The sequence below is a fragment of the Phyllosticta citriasiana genome, assembly GCF_038021145.1.
Source record: "Phyllosticta citriasiana strain CBS 120426 chromosome Unknown IWZ02scaffold_9, whole genome shotgun sequence".
Lineage (NCBI taxonomy): Eukaryota > Fungi > Ascomycota > Dothideomycetes > Botryosphaeriales > Phyllostictaceae > Phyllosticta > Phyllosticta citriasiana.
Genome location: NW_027117286.1, coordinates 1,216,079 through 1,235,888, shown reverse-complemented (window position 1 = coordinate 1,235,888; position 19,810 = coordinate 1,216,079). Strand labels below are relative to the sequence as shown.

Here is a 19,810-nt window from a genome sequence, read left to right as displayed (position 1 = left end):
CCCGGGTGTGCCTCCAAAAAAAAAGAGAACCGACTCCACGCTCCTTGATTTTCTCTCTGATTCCAAGCGAATCCCCTCCACTCGTTTCTGTCTGCTTTGCTTCGCTTCAATTCCTTTCGACTGAACATAATTGTTGCTGCGCTCCCGCGCCGCTTGGACGACCGCCTCCCCACGTTCCTTGACTTTGCTCAACCCCCCGGCCAAACGACCTCTGCTCCCCTTTTCCGCTTCTTCAATAGTCGCGCTGTCAGGGTCTTGATCGTTTGCGCATTCGCCGGTTTGCACGAGTCGTGGAAATTAATCAATTGCCAACTTTTGGGGTCGCTTTGTTCATCCGTGGTCGAGAAGCCTTCTCTCTCCGCCGCGCCGAGGATTTACTGGACGCCACGACCTATTGCCATTGTCGCTCGACAACAAAGCACCGCGTCGCGCCTGCTACCCGACGGTCTGCGACGTGAGTCCGACTTGTCTCGACCCTTTGGCCGTCCACGTTCCTTCGCATCAACCGCTCGCGCTCGCAGGATGGTCTTCTGAGAGTTGTAAAATTGCCCGTAAACTCACTGCCATCTTTGCGGTCCTGGATTTGGTGACTGGATTCAGTCAGGTATGTGCTGCGTTTTGACTCATCCAAAATCACGCTGATTGGAATGCAGATACACTCCTTTTCTTCATAGCTTCACTACACTCGTTTTTACATTCGGAGACAGTCAGTACTCAACTTCCAGCCACGTGCCACGCGTACTGACCGGCAGCAGCCAAAAGTCATCTTCGTTCATCGTCTAGTCATTGCTGAGCATATCTGTATCATACTGGAGTAATACGTCATGAAGGTAGATTCTCTGACATGGGCCGCAATCGCCCTGTTGTCGTTTCAGGGGGTCGCCATGGCCGAGGCCGCACCCGCTCAAGCCAGGAGGGACGCACCCAAAAAGCCAAAGTACTACTTCCCGAGACATGTCAAGCGTTTCACCAACACTACGACGCCCATCTCGACGCCTCCCGAGACCAGTCCTCCGCCGTCGACGCAACCCGTTCAGACTTCGCGAACCGACCTGCAGTCCATCTCGGAGAGCCTGTCGAAAACCGAGGGCTTGACTAGCATATTGGGGAGCACGACGGCATTGACTCCGACGCCCCCTCAGCCTGAGCCCGTGGTCCCAACGTCGAGTGTGAATTCTACTACCGAATTCGTCATTCCCGGAACTACAGGAACCTCGACAATCATCGACCATGCCTCTACGAATCAGGTCTCGCCCCCGACAACTACTCCAGCCATTTACACTCCGACTCCAACGACACCCTCTGCCACGACTTCTACTTCGACCCCTGCGAAAACGTCCCTAGTATCGTCTTTCTCTGGAACCGGTACCGTTAGTGTTCCCGTTGTCCAACCGACGACACCCAAGGAACAAGAATCGAAGACCACTCCGACTAGCACTAGCACGCCCGTCAAGAGCTCTCCGACGTCGTTTGTCGGCACCGGTAGCGCCACCGTGTCTGTTGTCAAGCCGACCCCGGAAGGATCTTCGACATCGGCTCCAAGTTCTCCAGGGACTCCCAAATCGTCCGTCACAGGAACCGGTGGAGTATCAGTCCCCATCGTTCGGCCGACGCCAGCGACGCCAGAATCGTCCACAACTCCTGCGCCAAAAGCCTCGTCGACGACTGGCACGGGTGGCATTCTCCAGCCCATCTTGACTCCCGTGGAAAGTCTCCTGGGAAGCAACGGCATTGTTTCTCCCGTGACGAGCTTGCTTGGAACTGGTGGCGTTTTGAGTCCAATCTTGCAGCCAACTATGTCTACTTCCCCCACTCCGGTCGAGACCAAGCCTGGCGAAACAAGCAAATCGAGCGCCGTTGGAACTGGTCGGGTCTCTAGTTCCACTACTCTCCCTACGACACCCTCGTCTCAGAACCCGACGATCGTCCCCACACCTGGCACGTCTGCAACAGGTACTGGCGGTGGCAATGTCCCCATTGTGCAGCCCACGAGCGGCGCACCGTCTGTGCCAACGCCTGGAAGACAATCTTCCACTGGAACTGGCATCATTGTAGGTCTTTCGACCATCATTGATAGCAGCAGCAAAGCCGGCACGCCTGGAACCCCAGCCCCGCAAGTTCCTCCAACTCCCACGTCCAGCTCTTCAAATGGAGGAGGACTTCTTGGTGTCCTGACTTCTGAGCTCGGCAATGTGGGAACTGGGCTGAACTCTGTGCTTACGCCTTTGGCCACGCCGCTTGGTAGATTGACGTCAGAGATTGGATCCGTTGCGTCTCCCTTGACTTCAGAAATCGGGTCCATCGTCACTCCAATTGCGACACCGTTGACGTCTCTCGTTGGCTCTGCGGGATCTGCCGTCGAGTCGATTCTTACACCTTCGAGCAAGCCTGCTGCTGCGACTCCTGGCCCGGCCACGGGAACCGAGACGAACGTCACGGCTCCTACTCCTGCGCCCACTTCGAGCAAGGGCCTCGGAATCCTCCCCTTGCCTCTGACCAGCGAATTGAGCTCAATCTTGTCTGGCGTTAACAGCATCGTGACGAGCGCTGGCACTATCCTCAGCCCAATTCTATCGCCTCCGCCTACCACGGCGGAGACCCAGATGACTCCTTCGAGCTTTGGCCCCAAGACCACGGGCGCTCCCGACTTGCTCTCGTCTCTCCTCGGAACTCCACTGGTCTCGCTTCCATTGCCTACGACTCCCATCATCCCGCTCAGCTCGCCGACCACCGTGGACCTCTCATCGCTTATTTCGAGCTTGACTAAGATTCCTGCTTCATCTCAAGCAACTCCTTCGTCGCAGCCCAAACCTACCCCGGTTCTCACTCCAACTCTTGTCAGCCCTGGCATCCTAACCAGCGTCACGCCTTTTGGAACCGCGCCTGTTAATTCGCCTACCGAGACTATTACGCCTACAAGCACCAAGCTGCCGTCTCCCCCGACCACCCCCATCATAATATCAACTGTCCCAGCGTCGGAGACTTTGACAAGGCCAACTCCAACGACATCGTCCATCTCCAGCTCCACGGCTGTCGTTGTGGTTCCTCCGGTCCAGACTTCCTCTTCGGTTGTGATCCCGTCGACGGGACCCACCACCACCAGCCCGACCACCTCGGCCACTCCGGTTTACTCAATCGTTCCAACGGGCACGGACAGCGCTACTACGTACACTGTTGCAACCAGCATCGTGTTTGATCCCTCGACCACGGGCACGTCTTCTGCCGCACCTTCTTCGACGTCCACCGTCTACCCTAAGTTTATTGCTCCGCCAGGAGGCATGCCGGAGCAGCCGGCCAACAGTACCGAGATTCAGATTGGATTCAAGCGCGGATTCAACTGGCCGTTCGTTGTACAACACGCAGACACGACCGGATGGCAATTGACCACCTACATGCCCATTGCTGTTGCTGATGGCCTGGGAATTCCTCGGGACAAGGTCAAGACCGTCACCCTTACTTCTTACAACACTACTGAGAAGTTGGGCTACGTGTCGACCTTGGTTCTGATGTACATTCCGACCGAGCTCGTAGACACGCTACACCTCGACCTTCTCAACACCAACTCGGCCATCTACAACAACAAGGACTCGTCGCTCGGTGACACCATCAACTTCCTGTGCAGCTTCATCGACCCAACGTTCCCCGTCCTCGCAGGCGATTTGAGCGGCCTCTCTGGATCGGGTAACTCGGGCAGCGGCTCCTCGTCCAAGAACGGCGGCAACAACGACGATGACGGCAATGGCAGCGGTGACCCCATGAGCGGCAGCAAGGCCAGCACAGGCGTCAACCTGACGGCCATGGGTGTCGCAATGGGCACCATTGCCGGTGTTTCCGTGTACGGAGCAGGCATGATCTTTGTCGCTCGTCGTTACAAGAACAAGAAGGCGAGGCACGAGCGTTCAAGCTCTGTACCTTCTTCGGGCGTCACTGCTGGCCTCGGATACGGATCTTCGGGCAGTGGTCCTTGGATGTCTGGAGCCAGAGGAGGTCGCAACACGCCTGGTGGCCGAAACAGTCGAGGAAGCAACCAAAGCAGCAGCAATGGCCGCAGCGTACGCACCGCCCAGATCTCCGCCCCCGTCATGGCCGAGAACTCGCTGGGCTGGAACTAGACGTCAGCGGTTGGTCGCATCATTTTCCAAGGCCTTGGAGGCGTACGAGGTCACGTTCACTGTATCATATTTGCGAAAAGAGGTGGAGGAAGGGGCAGTGGGCTAGTGTATTCGACGTCATCATCGACTTAAGCCGCGTTGCCCTCGAGCCCCAGGTGAGAAGCCGTCTCATCTGTTAAACCCCCGCCTTCTCACACGTCGCTCATTGTTCCCCCTCCACCCTCGCCCATTTTCTTGTTTCTGGTCTGTCATTATGCATTTTTTGTGGTCACATCACACATTCAGCAGCCAGCGCGCGGTATCCATACCACACCATTACCATGCCATTTCTTTCCTTTTCCACTTCTTAGATACCTGTCTACGACTTCGACTACCGAGAAGCTAGACTGTTTTATTGATCCTCAACTTACGATGGAGCAAATATCACAAGAGTATTGGGGGGCTTCGCATGTGTTTTTGATAGCGGCCCGCAAGAAAAAAACAGCCCGAGACGGGGGGCGGAGGACTCGGCTGATGTCAAGTACATACTCGATTAGGGTTGGAGGATACCTTAGCATGTATCGAATGAAAGAAGAAGCCGTTGAACCTGAAGATCTCGGGTTGTGTTGCGTGAGTGAATGAAATGCGTACGGTGGTTGCTCTTCCGCCGGCGGAACAGGCTGGGAAGCTCCGAAATCTTGGCGCGGCCCGAGTCAACACCTCCGCCAACTGTCCCCGAAGCTACGTCTCCAACACCAGCGTGCGGCACTTAATTATTACACCCCAAGCAGCTGCCCTGCGCCCTCACTCCACCACTTCTTTTGCGCAGCGGCATCCAATATCTGGTCGCAAAACCCCCGCTTTGACTTGACTGGCTGCTTGCGCACCACAAGCCACGTCTCCGATTCAACCAGCTCGCCATCCCCTTGCCGCGGTGCAACAATCAGCCGCGAGACACACACACGCCCACAATGAGGCTCGACGTGAAGGTACAGCTGGATGACTCTCCGCGATGCACCTACACCTGTCCCGATTGGCATTGCAAGCCAGCGAGAAAAAATGGGTTCCCTTGGGGGGAGCTTTCTTCCCACTTCAAATGGAAGCACGTCCGCTAATTCGACTTTTGCGCTGCAGAGACAACTCTTTGCGAGGAGTGAACGTGTCAAGGGCATAGATTTTCACCCAACGGAGCCATGGGTCCTCACCACACTGTACAGCGGTATGTCCTAGGGTTATACTAAGAGCGAGGGAAAGTTGAGAAGCTCACGGCAATGCAGGCCACTGTCACATTTGGTCATATGAGACACAGGCAAGTCCACTCTGGGGAGCGATATTCCAAAATTGGCCATTGACATGACAGCGACGTAGGCCATTATCAAGACGTTCGAACTGTGCGACGTTCCCGTCCGCGCCGGCCGCTTCATTGCCCGCAAGAACTGGATCGTCTGCGGTTCTGACGACTTTCAACTCCGCGTATACAACTACAACACCTCTGAGAAGATTACGAGTTTCGAGGCCCACCCAGACTACATTCGTGCGATATGCGTCCACCCGAACCAGCCGTTTGTCCTGACGGCGTCGGACGACATGACCATCAAGTTGTGGGATTGGGAGAGGGGCTGGAAGTGCGTGCAGGTCTTTGAGGGCCACGCGCACTACGTCATGGGCCTTGCCATCAACCCCAAGGACACCAACACGTTTGCGTCAGCATGTCTTGACAGGTATGTGGTCGTCGTGTTTTTGATGGAGGCGGATACTGATGGAATGACAGGACCGTCAAGATTTGGAGCTTGGGCTCTCCTCAGCCCCGATTCACGCTCGAGGCACACGAGACGAAGGGTGTGAACCACGTCGACTACTACCCGCAATCCGACAAGCCCTACCTCCTCACCACGTCAGACGACCGGACTGTCAAGGTGTGGGATTACACCACGAAAGCGCTGATTGCAACTCTCGAGGGCCATACTAGCAACGTTTCTTTTGCCGTCTACCACCCGGAGCTCCCCGTCATCATCTCTGGTTCCGAAGATGGCACGGTCAAGATATGGCACGCCAACACCTACCGCCTCGAACAGTCGCTCAACTATGGCCTGGAGCGCGCTTGGTGTGTGAGCTATCAGCGCGGCAAGCAGGGCGTGGCCGTCGGTTTCGATGACGGCGCAGTTGTTGTCAAGATGGGTCGCGAGGAGCCTGCGGTGAGCATGGACGCCAATGGCAAAATCATCTGGGCAAAGCACTCGGAAATTCTCTCTGCAGTCATCAAGGGCGTTGAGAACCTAAACGACGGAGAATATCTGACCCTTCCAGCCAAGGACCTTGGCTCCACTGAAATTTACCCGCAAACGCTGACCCATTCGCCAAATGGTCGTTTTGTTGCCGTCTGTGGTGATGGCGAGTACATCATCTACACTGCGCTCGCCCTGCGCAACCAGGCTTTTGGCTCTGCGCTCGACTTTGCCTGGGCGTCAAAGGAAAACGACAAGGACTACGCCATCCGGGAATCGGCAACTAGCGTCAAGATTTTCCGCAACTTCAAGGTCAAGAGCAACGGCAGCCTGAATGTGGGCTACCAGGCCGATGGACTTAGCGGTGGCACTTTGCTCGGTGTTAAGGGCCAAGGAGGAATTGGCTTTTTTGACTGGGAGTCTGGTCAACTCGTCAGACGCATTGAGGTTGAGCCCAAGAACGTGAGTTGAAGTCATTCGGTGACAGGGCGTCGGCTGACAAGGACAGGTCTACTGGTCGGAAAATGGCGAGCTGGTCACCCTGGCTTGCGACGACACCTACTACGTCCTCCGGTTCTCGCGTGAAGACTACGTCACTGCTCTCCAGGCTGGCGAGGTTGACGAGGACGGCGTCGAGGCGGCGTTCGAAGTCATTACCGATGTCAACGAGAGGTGGGCACTCGCGAATATCGTGATGAAATAAATTTGCTGACAATCATCAGCGTCCGGACTGGCCAGTGGGTAGGCGACTGCTTTGTCTACACCAACAGCACCAACAGACTCAACTACCTCGTCGGCGACCAAGTCTACACCATCTCCCACTTTGACACGCCAGTCTATGTGCTGGGCTACCTCCCGCGCGACGGCCGCGTCTATATTTGCAACAAGGACGTCGGCGTCATGTCGTATGCTCTCTCCCTTTCGGTCATCGAGTACCAGACCCTGGTGTTGCGCGGCGAACTCGAGGCAGCTATGGAAATGCTTGTTGACATTCCGGCTGAGCAAAAGAGCAAGATCGCGCGCTTCCTCGAAGGCCAGGGCTACAAGGAGGAAGCTCTCGATGTGGCCACGGACGATGAACACCGCTTCGACCTGTCCCTTTCCCTTGGCAAACTCGACATTGCACTCGAGCTCGCGCGCAAAGCCGATGTCGAACACAAGTGGAAAACTGTAGGCGACACTGCGCTGGCAGCATGGCAAATGAGGCTAGCTGAGGAGTGCTTCACGCACGCCAAAGACCTTGGCTCGCTTCTGCTGCTGTACAGCTCGACCAACAACGCGGCAGGGCTGCGCCAGCTGGCGTCGCTCGCCGAGCAGCAGTCGGCGCACAACGTGGCCTTTTCGTGCCTGTGGCAAGTCGGTGACGTTGACGCATGCATCGACCTGCTGGTCAAGACGTCGCGCGTCCCCGAGGCCGTCCTCTTCGCGCAAACATACAAGCCTTCGCGCTGCCCCGGCCTCGTCAAGCGCTGGAAAGCGGTCCTCGAGCGCGACGGCAAGGCCAAGGTTGCGAGGCTCTTGGGCCAGCCGCCGGGCCTCGTCCCCGCCTCCATCAACGTCGAAAACGCTCCGGACGCCCTCGACGCTTCGTCGCTGGCGGCGGTGGCGGCCAAGGAGGCGGCCGCGGCCGCAAAGGTCGAACTCGTCGACGAGGCCGGCGACGCCGACATGTTCCCCGAGTGGGACGAGTGGCTGCGGCTCGAGCGCGAGGGCGGCAGCGTCAAGCTCGTCGACGTCGAGAGCGAAGAGGAAGAAGAGGCGCCGCAGGAGGCGATTCGGGAGGCTGAGGAGGTGGTTGCGCTTGCTGATGAGCAGGCCGATGGGAACGATGATGCGGGAGGGGCCGCGGCGGAGGAGGAGGAGGAGGAGGAGGACGAGGCTGATGCCGACGAGGCAAATGGCGCTACTGGGGAAGAGGAGGGGAAGGATGATTAGTTTTGGACGTTTCCGTGTGCGTGCTCTTGTTGTCTGCAGAGGGAGCGAGGCAGGGGAGCGTTTGAGTACCTTCGTGACTGCTGTCTGTGTTGACCCCCCAGCCAGTCGAGAAATTATTGTGATTTTTTTCTTCTGTTTTCTCCCCCTTTTCATCCTTCGATGCGCTGTGGTGTATTCACCGGCATTTGTGAATCATGCTAGGTGTGTGCATGGTGGTCTCCAGCTTTGCGATGCGTGCGTCGTTGCAAAAGTTCTGGTGTAGACACATCGCAAACTCTTCATTCGTTTGATGATGAGACTAGACGCGATGTTGATGTGAGATGATGTTCGAAAATCGATGAGTGGTATCCATATATGCAAGCATGCTCGAGCCAGGCCCATTCAATCAGTCAAACGACTTCTGAAGCGCTGACGACGACTCTCCTTCTCCCTCCAGTTGTCTTCTCTCCCTCCACGCCCTCTCTTTCTCTTTTCTCGCTAAGTACTTTACACCCCCTTTCTCTTGCCCCCCTCCCCCCTTTCCCCCTTTCCCTCTTCCCTGACCTGACCTACATTCTCTCGTCCAATGTTCTCGCTCCACTCTCTCTCTCACTCTCTCACTCTCTCTCTACAACTCCTTCTTCTCCTTGGCCGCGCCCGCCTGCGCCTCAGCCTGCAGCAAATGGCTGCGACCAGTAGACGGGCTGCGGGCAACGGCGCCGGGGCCACCGACAGCCGCGAAGCCCCTGTGAAAGGCCCATTCGACGGCGTTCTCGACCGGCTCGTCGAAGATGTAGGGGAGGAAGGGGACGACGGCGAGACCGAGCTGCGATGATGTTAATATCGTGACAGGAGAGAAAGGCTTCCACTGTATGTTCGTACCCCAATCGGACCCCACGTGCGCAACTTGACGTTCTTGACGCCCTTCATCGCGCGCCCCGAGTACTTGACCACGCTGTGGATGGTGAAGGCCGGCAAACCCATACTCGCAAGGCCCTGGAAAATGGCGCGCTGCGCCATGACCGTCCGGTAGTCCTCAATAGCCGGAACATGCACGACGGCGCCACCGACGCCCGCGCCGCCCTCAGCTTGCACAGCGCCTGTCGACGGGCCCGTGACGCCGGGGCTCAGCTTCGTCGAGACGGGTGCGGCCGGGGCGTGCTTATTGGAGCTGCTCGTCGTCGATGATGATGCTGCGGCGGACGCGGCCGGCGAAGTCGGCGACTGCGGGTTCAGCACGCGCTGGTTGCGCAGGTAGGCCTTGTAGCCCTCGTGCGCGACGTCGCCGGCCAGGTAGGCCCACGACACGCCGTAGGCTGCTTTTACCAGGTACGGGTGGGCGACGGGGCGGAAGGATTCGCCTATGTCGCTCGTGTAGGCGACGTAGCGGTGCGCCGAGGAGAGGATGGTGCGGACGCGCGAGGCGTAGGCCGCGTAGCGGACGGAGGAGTCGGTGGATTCGGGGGATCTGCGGGAGTAGACATTGTGAGTGAGGAGGTTGGTTGGAAGGTGGTGGTGAGGTGTGGGTGATTGAGGATAGGTGAGTGTCTTGCTGCTTTTGCGACGGTGGTGAAGGACGATGTTGCGGACAACTTACTTTCCCTCGTACAGCGTCTCCCACAGCTTCTCTTCGTTGTCTAGCTGCTCTTGCAGGTACGCCGGTAATGCTCTTTTCTCTGGCGGCTGGCTGAAGTCTGGCCGCGGCTCTTGTCGCTCGTGAGGCACATCATCGCCTCTGTAGTTCTTGTCGTCCTTGCCCTTGGCCATGGTGAGTTGGATGCAAGTGAGAGCAGAGACAATGGGTGGAAGATGTCCAAGCAAGGAACCAAGCTCACCTCAGCTACCTAGCCCTCCGCTGCCGCTTGCAGGCAAAGCGGCAGCGCGCCAATAAATGACGCACGCAGTTCCATCGCAATCCGCGGGAGTGGCAGTGCAAATCAGATTAGATGGCGTCAGACGTGGCGCATCATGTCGTGTGGCTGTCAACGCCTTCTTAGTCATCCGTCATCGGCGGAGGGAAGCACCGCACCGGCAGCGCAGCGCAGAGCTCGAGGGAGGGCAAGCAGACCGACCGACGCCATCAAGCTGCCAACCGAACCCAATTGATCCCCATCGCCCGCTCTCCTCTCCCGCCCTCGCAAACATGGTCCAATACTACCAGATCGCCGGCCGCAAGGTTGGCTCCCACGTCGTACGTCGCCCTTCCCAGCCCGCCGCGCCGCGCAATTCCTGCCCGTCGCTGCTCCACCTCCAACTTCCCCACCGCCCACCAGCACTAGCCGCCGCTGTATGCGGACGTCGGTTTGGGGCACAGACAAGCTGATTCGAGGCTGTGCCATCTAGCTCTCCATTGGTGTTCTCGGTACCTTGTTTGGCGGCATCGCCCTGGCTACCGGCGGCAGCAAGGCCAAGAAGGTCGACAACACCCCTCCGATCAACGCCTCGAGCAAGGACGAGGAGAACTTCATCCAGTACGGCAATCTCCATTTTTCTCCATTCAGACCTGCGCTGATATGATCGGCAACAGGGAATTCCTCAAGGAGGCTGAGGGCGAAAAGAAGCATTAAGCGGCGTGTTTGTCCGGACAAAAGTAACGATCCTTTGCGGAAAGTTGAAGCTAGAGTCGGGCTTGACCGAGGCTTTGCAAGGAATCGTTGTTGGCCATTCATAGTTGCAGTCTACCTAGGCGGCTGCTAGGTATGCGTGCGAGCGGGCGCCGGCAAGCTAGTTACTGCTGGCGCAGCTGTACATAAATACGGCTCTTCTACCATCAACTGAATAGATGCCTCCCGCGAGCTCTACTTTTGAACTAAGGTGCTTTTGGACATGTGGGAGGTTTTGCCGTGCTGCGTCTCTGGTCTTCCTGCGGACGCCTTCTCAATACCAAGTGGTCCTTGGGTTCGCATCCTCATCACCTCTTTCTTCCATCCGTAGTGCCAACAGCGGCAGTGGGAGCTGCGTAGCTGTGGCGTTGTCTTTTTCCAGCGTACTAGGGTGATTTTCAGTCCTTGCACCGTTGCCAATCATGTCATGGAATCAGACTGGAGCATCGGCCTGACTTGCAGCATCCGTGGGCGCTATACAGACAGCCGTGGCATATTGACTGTCGTGGGAAATGCTCAGCTTTACCAATTGCCCCTCGAGGTCTTCAACCCTCGCCGGCTCAGGATCAAACTTCACAAGCGAGGCTTGCGTGTCCAAATCGGCGAACTTGAAGTCGAAAGCTTTGTGCAAATGCAGCTTCTGCTGTGGACTCATGACACGAGGTTCAGCATGGACCACGGCAAGCGGCGGCCTAGATGCAGGCTGTGGCAGAATGGTGATCTGGTGACGAGAGACAGTGCCTCCAAAAGCCTTTGATATTGCCTCCTTTGCCGCAAACCTGGGGGTGCAGTGAGCGCTGTGCAAAGCTAACACAAGAGCTTGCGCTTCTTACCGTCCAGCCAGGTGATCATATACTGGAGGCCATTCGGCATGCCATTCGCCGGCAGGCGTTCTCAACTGAGGAAGAAAGCGTTTGTAAAAGTACACGATCTCATCGTAGGTCATGAGGGTGCTTATGAGGCGCCGCATCACCGCCACTTGAGAGGCTCTGCTGTGGGTGTGAGCGGGCCCGTTATTTCTTTTCATCACCATGGTTCGCAGGCGAGATATGCTGCAAATGTCGGTGCCCACGGCCAGAGGCCATGGAAAGGGCCGAGGAGGCATGGCTTGATGTTGCTGGGGCTGTGGAGTGGAGAAGGGGAGAGATTTTGGGGTGTTGATCAGCCCGTCGACATTTGATCGTATCTAACATAGGTAGCGCGCACAGACGGTTCAATGGGGGACGCTGGTGCAATGACGTCGGCTCAGGCCGCTGAGGTGGGTGAGTGTGATCCACCTGGGGAGCCCCAGACTGCGCCAGAGTATATCTGACCTCTAGCTCCCTATTCCCCTGCAATTGCCAGGTATCAAACTCTATTCTGCCCACAATGACTTACAACTCCTCGGTCATCACAGCGACCCCCTGTGCTACTCCCGACCCCTATGTCACCTACCATGACCCCACTAAGAAGTTCTACCTGGTATGTCTTGGCTCTGCAGCTAGCTGCCTTGCGCGACTAACCACCACCACCGACATTCACCGCTGGCGACCGCGTTGAAATCTGGTGCTCTGACAACATCCTCAACTTCCACAATCCCGAGAAGCATGTCATTTGGTCTGTTCCGCCTTGCTCCATCGCCGACTCCTCGACTAACTGCTGCTAGGCGCCCTCCTCCCCACACCGAGTATTCGGGCGGCATCTGGGCTCCTGAAATACATGCGATAGACGGAAGGTGGTATGTCTATGTAGCCTGCGAAAACCCTCCGGAGGGCAACAAGTCCCATCGCATGTATGTGCTGGGCGGCCCTCCCGCCAACGAGGATCCCTGCCGCGGACAATGGGAGTTTCTGGGAAAGTTGCGCGGGGTGCCTCAAGACCAGTGGGCCATTGACGGTACCGTCATCGTTCTCAACGGACAGAATTACTTTGTCTATAGCGGATGGCCGCTCGGCGAGCACAACTCGGACAAGACGCAGGAGCTGTTCATCGTGCGCCTCCGTAACCCCGTCGAGGCCGATGACAGCCGCCCGCCGACCCGCCTCTCGCATCCAGATTTCCCTTGGGAAAGGAGCGGGCCATCTGGCATCAACGAAGGTCCTCAGTACCTCGCGTCGCTGGATGGTTCGTGGAAGGGCATTGCATACAGCTGCGCGGGCTCATGGACCAAGGACTACAAGATCAACACCATCCAGTACCTCGGCGGAGACCCGCTCGAGCTGTCGTCGTGGCGCAAGAGCGACAAGCCGCTGATCGAGTCGCCAGATGGCTGCGGTGGACCCTGGGGCCCTGGCCACGGTACTTTCATTCCCATTGGAAATGAAATTGTGGGCTTCTTCCACGGCACTGACAACCCGACCGACGGCTGGGGGAACCGCAAAGGCCGCTGCCAACGCGTGCAATTCACCCACCATGGCCCGGACATGGGTGGCTGCGTAGGCAAGCACTGCCAAAGAATTGAAGATTTCGTGTCGGCAGGTTCGCAGCAGCAGCACGAGGGCTTCGAGGGCAAGCTCGAGAGCTTCCTCAACAAGGCCAAGGGCAAGATTGAAGACAAGCTGCGGGAACTGTAGGTAAAGGGGACAAGTGCAGCATGAAGTATGACGAGCATTGCATAGGTACTGTAGCGGTGCATCACAGCATACTAGGTAGCAAGCTTGAATATAAATGGCCAGCGAATCAAAAGACATGTTTTGGACACGGACGCTAGGTACGCGGGCAGCCCCTTTAGATCGCCGGCTACATGTACCTACCTAAGCCGGGGTGACGTTGGAGAGCTTGGCGGCGCCCGTCCAATCCACCCAGGTACCTAACAAGAAATTCACTGCCTCACTCACTCTCTCTCCTCCACCTCTTCTTTTTTTTTTTCCCCCCCTCCTCCTGCAATTCTTTCTCCCGGGTACCCCGCCCCAGCTCTCTTCGAGCGATTTGCTTCGCGCTCTCCTGCAACCATGGCGAGGCTAGGGCGCCGCGCGTTCCTGGCCATCGCGGTGGCCTTTCACCTGGTCTACATTTACAGCATCTTCGACATTTACTTTGTCAGCCCCATAGTCAGTGGCATGCGCGAGTATCGTCTCGAGGACAGAGAGCCCCCCGCAAAACGATTGGTCCTTTTCGTCGGTCTGTACTCACCAGCGCCTGTCTTTCGAGGCGCCAGCATTTCGGGCTGAGAGCTAATGTTGATTACGCTAGGTGACGGACTTCGCGCCGACAAAGCTTTCCAATCTTTCAAGGACCCTTCGCCCGCCGACCCTGATAGTCCTGAAGCTCAAGAGCTCCGTCCGCTCACACCGTTCTTGCGCTCCCGAGTGCTGTCGCATGGCACTTTTGGAGTCTCGCACACCCGCGTCCCTACCGAGTCGCGCCCGGGACATGTCGCCTTGATTGCCGGACTATACGAAGATGTATCGGCGGTGACGACAGGCTGGAAGTTGAACCCGGTCAACTTTGACTCGGTCTTCAATAAGAGCAGGCACACATGGAGCTGGGGCAGTCCGGACATCCTGCCAATGTTCAAGGAGGGCGCGGTCCCAGGCCGCGTCGATGCGGAGACGTACGGCGCCGAAGCCGAAGACTTTACGCAGGACGCGACGCAGCTGGATACGTGGGTATTTGAGCGCGTCAAGGGCCTGTTTCGCGAGGCAAAGACGAACGCGACTTTGGCCGCGGAGCTGCACAAGGAGCAGAATGTCTTTTTCCTCCACCTGTTGGGATTGGACACGACTGGACACGCCTACAGACCGTATTCGAACGAGTACTTGCACAACATCAAGGTTGTAGACCAGGGCGTACAGGAAATCACACAGCTGATTGACGACTTTTACGGCGATGGGAAGACGGCGTTTGTTTTCACGGCAGACCACGGCATGAGCGACTGGGGCAGTCATGGAGATGGACACCCGGATAACACGCGGACTCCTCTGATTGCCTGGGGATCTGGTGTCGCGACGCCGATTCTCACCCCCGCAGGACAGGTCGCGCCCGGCCACGAGGATGGATTCTCCTCGGACTGGGGTCTGTCCCACGTCCAGCGGCACGACGTAGCGCAGGCAGACGTTGCGGCCCTCATGGCATATCTCGCGGGATTGCCGTTCCCCGTCAATTCGGTAGGCGAGCTTCCGCTTGCCTACATCAACGCCGACGCTCGTACAAAGGCCGAAGCGCTGCTCGTCAACGCCAAGGAGATACTTGAAATGTACCAGGTCAAGGAGGAACAGAAGAAGGACAAGGAGCTGCGGTACAAGCCGTTTGCGCCATTCGCAGAGCGCGCCGTCGAGCAACGTGTTACCGACATTCAGACAATAATTGACAGCGGCAAGGCCGAGGAAGCGATCGAGGAGTGCGAGGCGCTCATCAAGTTGGGCCTCGCCGGGCTCCGATACTTGCAGACATACGACTGGTTGTTCCTGCGAGCTCTCGTCACGATGGGTTACCTGGGATGGATTGCTTTTGCAACAACCTCTGTCGTTGACACACACGTCTTGCGCGGCACGGCCAAAACGTCCCGAAGCCTTACATCGACGACCGTCTTCTCAAGTGCGGCAGTCGCCCTCTTTTCTGTTTTGGTAATTCAGCGCGCGCCGTGGACTTACTATGCTTACGCCGTGTTTCCTGTCATGTTCTGGGAGGAAGTGTACGCGCGGCGCGAAGCGTTGAAAAAGGGCAAGGAGGTCTTGTTTGCGGACATCAAGACTCCTGGAGACAGGTTGGGCTTGTTGGGAAATACCCTGGCGACGGTCGGCATGCTGGAGGCCATTGTAAGACTTAGAGACTCCACTTCTAGAGATTCATCGCTAATAGATCGGGGCAGGTGCAAAGTTACGCCCACCGCGAGGTATACTCCATCTGCTATATTGTTGCTACGCTGTGGCCTGTGTTTTATGGTCTCGATTTTATCAAGAAGCACTTTCTCCTCGTCTTGACGTGGTGGGTGTCTTGCGGCCTGATGAGCATCTTTACCTTTTTGGATGCCATCAAGGTCGAGGATATAAATCTCATCCTGCTGGGCGGATTTCTCATGCTTGCGGTCGGCGTGCTCTACATTCTCTTTGAGAAGAGCATCATCGCGTCGTCGAGCGCAACAAGGAAGGGTTTGACAGCTCCCACAGCTGACGGTATCTCGCGGAGCATTCTGGGCGTGCAAGTAGGTCTGATTGCCCTGGCAATGGCCGTCACAAAGTCCAGTGTCGATTCTCTGCAAGCAAGAGAGGGTCTGCCGCTGGGGACGCAGGTAGTCGGCTGGACTGTTCTCAGTAAGGCTCCTGCTCCTTATGACTTTTCATATGAAGCTAACTCGCATCAGTTGCTTCCGTCACCGTGCCTTTTCTGCATGGTCTACAGCCAAACAACCACTACATCCACCGCCTGGTTGTCATGTTCTTGGCCTTTGCTCCGATGTTCATCATCTTAACCATTTCCTACGAAGGCCTATTCTATCTCTCCTTTTGCTCCACTCTTGCTACCTGGGTGCGCCTGGAACACCGCGTCCACCGGCACATTACTTCGAAACGCAGATACATTTCTGGGTACACATCTCCATCAACAACCACGGCACCCAATTTCTCAACACCACAACGACAACCGCAGCACCCAGGCACAAACCACAACTCCAAGCTCTCCCCTCGCGCCCTCACACTCCATGATCTCCGCACCTCCCTCTTCACGCTCTTCCTCTTGCAATCCGCTTTCTTCAGCACCGGCAACATTGCCAGCATCAGCTCCTTCTCCCTCGACGCCGTATACCGGCTGATCCCTGTCTTCGACCCCTTCAGCCAAGGGGCACTGCTCATATGCAAAATCCTAACACCATTTGCGCTCCTCTCCTTCAACCTAGCCATCCTCAACAAGATGCTGGGGCTGGACCAGGGCGCCGTGTTCGGCGGCGTCACAGCGGCCGCCGAGTGGCTGACGGTGCGCTTCTTCTGGACGGTCCGCGACGAGGGCTCGTGGCTCGAGATTGGCAGTAGCATCAGCCAGTTTTGCATCGCCAGCGGCCTGAGCGTCTTTGTGGCAGGCCTCGAGGGCATCGGTGGCGTCATGGTGGGTGGTGTAGAGTTTGGCGACGGCGACGGCGACGATGATGCGGCCAATGGAGCGCCGCGCGAGGAGCTGTTGCATCGTGGTGGCACAAATGGCGCGCCGGTCGAAAGCAATGGCGCTGTTGGGCCCTCGAAGCCGTTGCTTTCGACAAGAGATGAGGACGTGCGGTAGTTTGTATTTTCGTGCGCTGCATGTTGTGCTAGCAGCTTGATTCGTCCCTCTTCTTGTTGTACCAGACTCATCCTTTTCTTCTTCTTCTTCTTCTTTTTGCTTGTTGTCAACCCACTTACCCATCATGTCTCATACGTTCGAGCGAGCGGGTATTGTTAGACTACGGGCGAGGCGGCATCATTGTGCACAATACAATTTCAAGCCATTGAATTGACAGATGTTCTTTTACGACGTAAATTGAGAAACGTTGCGTGGAGCGGACAAAGTCGTTTGACCAACTGCGGGAATGCCCTGGGTGGAGTGCGCCCGATGACGCAGCTGGCTGCCCCGCACCCGAGACGACTGGAGCCAGTCATCCCGAGCGATGTCGCTCAAGCTCTTTCTTCCCTCCAACACATCTGACAACAGCACACACCACCTATCCACCCATCTACACCTACTCACGCACCTCCTACCCACCTGCCAGAGGCACCAACGCGCCTCGACCAGCGAACCCAACAACCCTCGCTTTCTGGCTTCACGACAGGCTCCTCTCGGAACACACCCCACCAAGTAACCTACACCAACCGCACACCATGGCTAAGGGCGGCAAAGGCGGCGGCGGTGGTGATGCCGGCGGCAACAGCAAGAAGGCTCAAGGCCAAGCCCGCAAGGCGGCGGCCGCGGACGCGAAGAAGGCAGCCGTCGACCAGCAGCGCGCAGCGGTCGAAGACGCCGAGTGGTCCAAGGGCGCAAAGAGCAACTCCAAGGCGTAAGTAAGCTCCGTTCCCCTCACTTCGCTCCTCTCCTCTCCAACAAGTTGCGCTCGCCGCCGCGAGAAAGAGCCGCAGCTAATCGTAAATCTCGTGGACGCACAGCGAGGCCGCCGCCGCCAAAAAAGCCGAAGCAGACCGCAAGCGCGCAGAGAAAGCAGCGCTGGAAGCCGAAGAAGCCGCCTCAATGCCCAAAGGCCCTTCGAAGGGCAAGCAAGCAGCAAAGAAGGGCGCCGCACCATCGCGTGGCCTCGACGCCGCACTCTCATCGCTCGACGCGCCCGCCAACAAGAAAGCCGCCACGCTCAACGCATCGGGCATCGACAACGCGCTCGACGCGCTCTCCGTGTCGAACACGAACCCGGCGGACAAGATCGACCGTCACCCGGAGCGCCGGTTCAAGGCGGCGTACGCGGCGTACGAGGAGCGGCGCCTCGACGAGATGAAGGATGAGAAGGGCTTGCGGCGCAATCAGAAGATTGATCAGATTCGCAAGGAGTTCGAGAAGCATCCGGACAATCCGTTTAATCAGGTTAGCGCTAGCTATAATGCGACGCGTGAGGAGGTTGCAGAGATTAAGCAGCAGGAGAGGGCTAAGGTTGAGAAGCGTTTGGCGGGTGCTGATTGAGCGGTTCGCTGCGATTGTTGGGGGTGGTGGATTCAGATGCTTGGGGTTTTGGAGCATTTTTTCTGGAAGGATCTGGCAAGGTGGCTTGAGGTGGTGACGCTGGTCGCTTGTCAAGAGTGGCTCGTCTGAAGTGTCGAGGAGCGTCATGATGTAATGGCAGCGAGGAGGGAATGACATGAGTTTCTTATGCTGTAAGCAATTCAAAGCAAAGTACCGTGGGCAGTACGGGATACTGCACAGCTCTAGAGGAAGCATAGATGAGGTCTCAAATTCAACTCTTGGTTCAAAAGCACTGGTTTGAAATTGGCTATAGTAGTTGTGAAGCAAAGAAGCAAAGATCTTCGAACCACAGAACGCAAGCCTTGTCAAGTCAAAATCTAAAGAAAACCGTGATCCCAAAAAAACTTCGGCACCGGAGATGTAACGTTTCATGATAAACCATTCCGACCATGACTTTTAAAGAGTTAAAAAGCAAGCAAAGCCAGAACAGCGCAACAGCTGGGAACAGATCGATTTCGGAAGAAATCAATGCATCCTGATCAAATGTCTCGTGAGAATACAGTAGAGCTCCACTTCAAACTCGTCTTTGCCATCTTGAGATCCGTAGGACGCAGAAGACAGAGTGAGACGTTCTCGCATCTCGTCCTCAAAGTGCATCACCGAAAGGGTTATCATTCCGGTAGTTGAAACAAGGAGAGTCGACCAAAGGAAGCATAGAAACCACGGAAAATGTCGGATCTGTAGAGGTCATGATCGTTGATCTTGTCGAATCGCAGCCATGTCTCGTTCAAAAGCCTTCTGAATGCTTTCCCATCGTTCAGATAGCAGGCATCGTCAGCTTTGTCCATCAATGCATCCCCCGGGATGTCACGGCCCTGTTAAACCATTTTTTGGAATTCGTGGTAGATCTCAAAAATTTTTGGTTCGTTGAAGGTGATGTTGCTTCGAAGCAAATCCTTGAACTCGTTTATGAAGACCTCTGTCCACACGCATTGGATGCATTCTTCACAAGGTTCGGGAATCTTTCAATTTGTAGTCCAGCGGGAGATATTTCCTGAGTACTTTCTCTCTTGTAGATCATGGAGCTCTGGACTTTCGACATTTCTAAGAGATCGCAAAGGCCACAGCATCGATGCAACTTTGCAATGATCAATCGAATACCCGGTTGAGACTTCACAGATTGTGATATCCAGTCTTGAAATCCTCGGAGATCTTCGGGTTGACTTTGTAGACCAATAAAGGTGCCTGCGAACTTTGTGCATAGTGTCATTCTTTTCCCACTGGATCCTAATGGCGATTTTTCTCAGCCGACGAAGAATCTGAGTGGTACTGTAGACGTGATGATTTTTACAGAAAAAAGGGTGAACTTGATTTGTTATACCATTCGGCGAAATGTTTAGATTGAAGA

At 56.4% G+C, this 19,810-nt stretch overlaps 8 protein-coding genes across 8 annotated transcripts; 6 read left to right on the top strand and 2 right to left on the bottom strand.

Moving 5' to 3' along the window:
- The first annotated feature begins 427 nt into the window (after nucleotides 1-427).
- On the top strand, nucleotides 428-4,318 carry IWZ02DRAFT_316576 (uncharacterized protein). The gene is made up of 3 exons (XM_066764146.1): nucleotides 428-604; nucleotides 654-706; nucleotides 756-4,318. Exon 3 carries the CDS (start codon nucleotides 825-827, stop codon nucleotides 4,110-4,112), a length of 3,288 nt encoding a protein of 1,095 aa, XP_066621360.1. The 5' UTR covers nucleotides 428-604; nucleotides 654-706; nucleotides 756-824; the 3' UTR covers nucleotides 4,113-4,318.
- An 832-nt stretch (nucleotides 4,319-5,150) lies between these two features.
- Nucleotides 5,151-8,251, top strand: IWZ02DRAFT_422762 (coatomer subunit beta; the record flags this gene model as incomplete). Its single annotated transcript, XM_066765863.1, has 6 exons — nucleotides 5,151-5,288; nucleotides 5,460-5,812; nucleotides 5,863-6,778; nucleotides 6,825-6,988; nucleotides 7,039-7,873; nucleotides 7,970-8,251. 6 exons carry the CDS (start codon nucleotides 5,151-5,153, stop codon nucleotides 8,249-8,251), a joined length of 2,688 nt encoding a protein of 895 aa, XP_066621359.1.
- A 524-nt stretch (nucleotides 8,252-8,775) lies between these two features.
- IWZ02DRAFT_456425 (mitochondrial 18 KDa protein-domain-containing protein) lies at nucleotides 8,776-10,087 on the bottom strand. Its single transcript, XM_066767855.1, has 3 exons — nucleotides 9,828-10,087; nucleotides 9,113-9,698; nucleotides 8,776-9,056 (listed from the first exon to the last, which is right to left on the bottom strand). Exons 1-3 carry the CDS (start codon nucleotides 9,995-9,997, stop codon nucleotides 8,859-8,861), a joined length of 954 nt encoding a protein of 317 aa, XP_066621358.1. The 5' UTR covers nucleotides 9,998-10,087; the 3' UTR covers nucleotides 8,776-8,858.
- A 286-nt stretch (nucleotides 10,088-10,373) lies between these two features.
- Nucleotides 10,374-10,797, top strand: IWZ02DRAFT_492122 (uncharacterized protein; the record flags this gene model as incomplete). Its single annotated transcript, XM_066769815.1, has 3 exons — nucleotides 10,374-10,421; nucleotides 10,574-10,701; nucleotides 10,758-10,797. 3 exons carry the CDS (start codon nucleotides 10,374-10,376, stop codon nucleotides 10,795-10,797), a joined length of 216 nt encoding a protein of 71 aa, XP_066621357.1.
- Nucleotides 10,798-10,917: 120 nt separating this feature from the next.
- Nucleotides 10,918-12,069, bottom strand: IWZ02DRAFT_316371 (uncharacterized protein). The gene is made up of 2 exons (XM_066764144.1): nucleotides 11,667-12,069; nucleotides 10,918-11,612 (listed from the first exon to the last, which is right to left on the bottom strand). Exons 1-2 carry the CDS (start codon nucleotides 11,936-11,938, stop codon nucleotides 11,267-11,269), a joined length of 618 nt encoding a protein of 205 aa, XP_066621356.1. The 5' UTR covers nucleotides 11,939-12,069; the 3' UTR covers nucleotides 10,918-11,266.
- On the top strand, nucleotides 11,658-13,574 carry IWZ02DRAFT_316400 (alpha-L-arabinofuranosidase II). The gene is made up of 4 exons (XM_066764145.1): nucleotides 11,658-12,095; nucleotides 12,230-12,296; nucleotides 12,349-12,429; nucleotides 12,479-13,574. Exons 1-4 carry the CDS (start codon nucleotides 12,050-12,052, stop codon nucleotides 13,383-13,385), a joined length of 1,101 nt encoding a protein of 366 aa, XP_066621355.1. The 5' UTR covers nucleotides 11,658-12,049; the 3' UTR covers nucleotides 13,386-13,574.
- Nucleotides 13,575-17,328, top strand: IWZ02DRAFT_316319 (Phosphatidylinositolglycan class N-domain-containing protein). The gene is made up of 4 exons (XM_066764143.1): nucleotides 13,575-13,932; nucleotides 14,005-15,569; nucleotides 15,623-16,064; nucleotides 16,115-17,328. Exons 1-4 carry the CDS (start codon nucleotides 13,764-13,766, stop codon nucleotides 17,020-17,022), a joined length of 3,084 nt encoding a protein of 1,027 aa, XP_066621354.1. The 5' UTR covers nucleotides 13,575-13,763; the 3' UTR covers nucleotides 17,023-17,328.
- A 269-nt stretch (nucleotides 17,329-17,597) lies between these two features.
- Nucleotides 17,598-18,402, top strand: IWZ02DRAFT_380422 (coiled-coil domain-containing protein; the record flags this gene model as incomplete). The annotated part of the gene is made up of 2 exons (XM_066765102.1): nucleotides 17,598-17,773; nucleotides 17,880-18,402. The coding sequence occupies 2 exons, from the start codon at nucleotides 17,598-17,600 to the stop codon at nucleotides 18,400-18,402; spliced, it is 699 nt and encodes a 232-aa protein (XP_066621353.1).
- Between the last annotated feature and the right edge of the window lie 1,408 nt (nucleotides 18,403-19,810).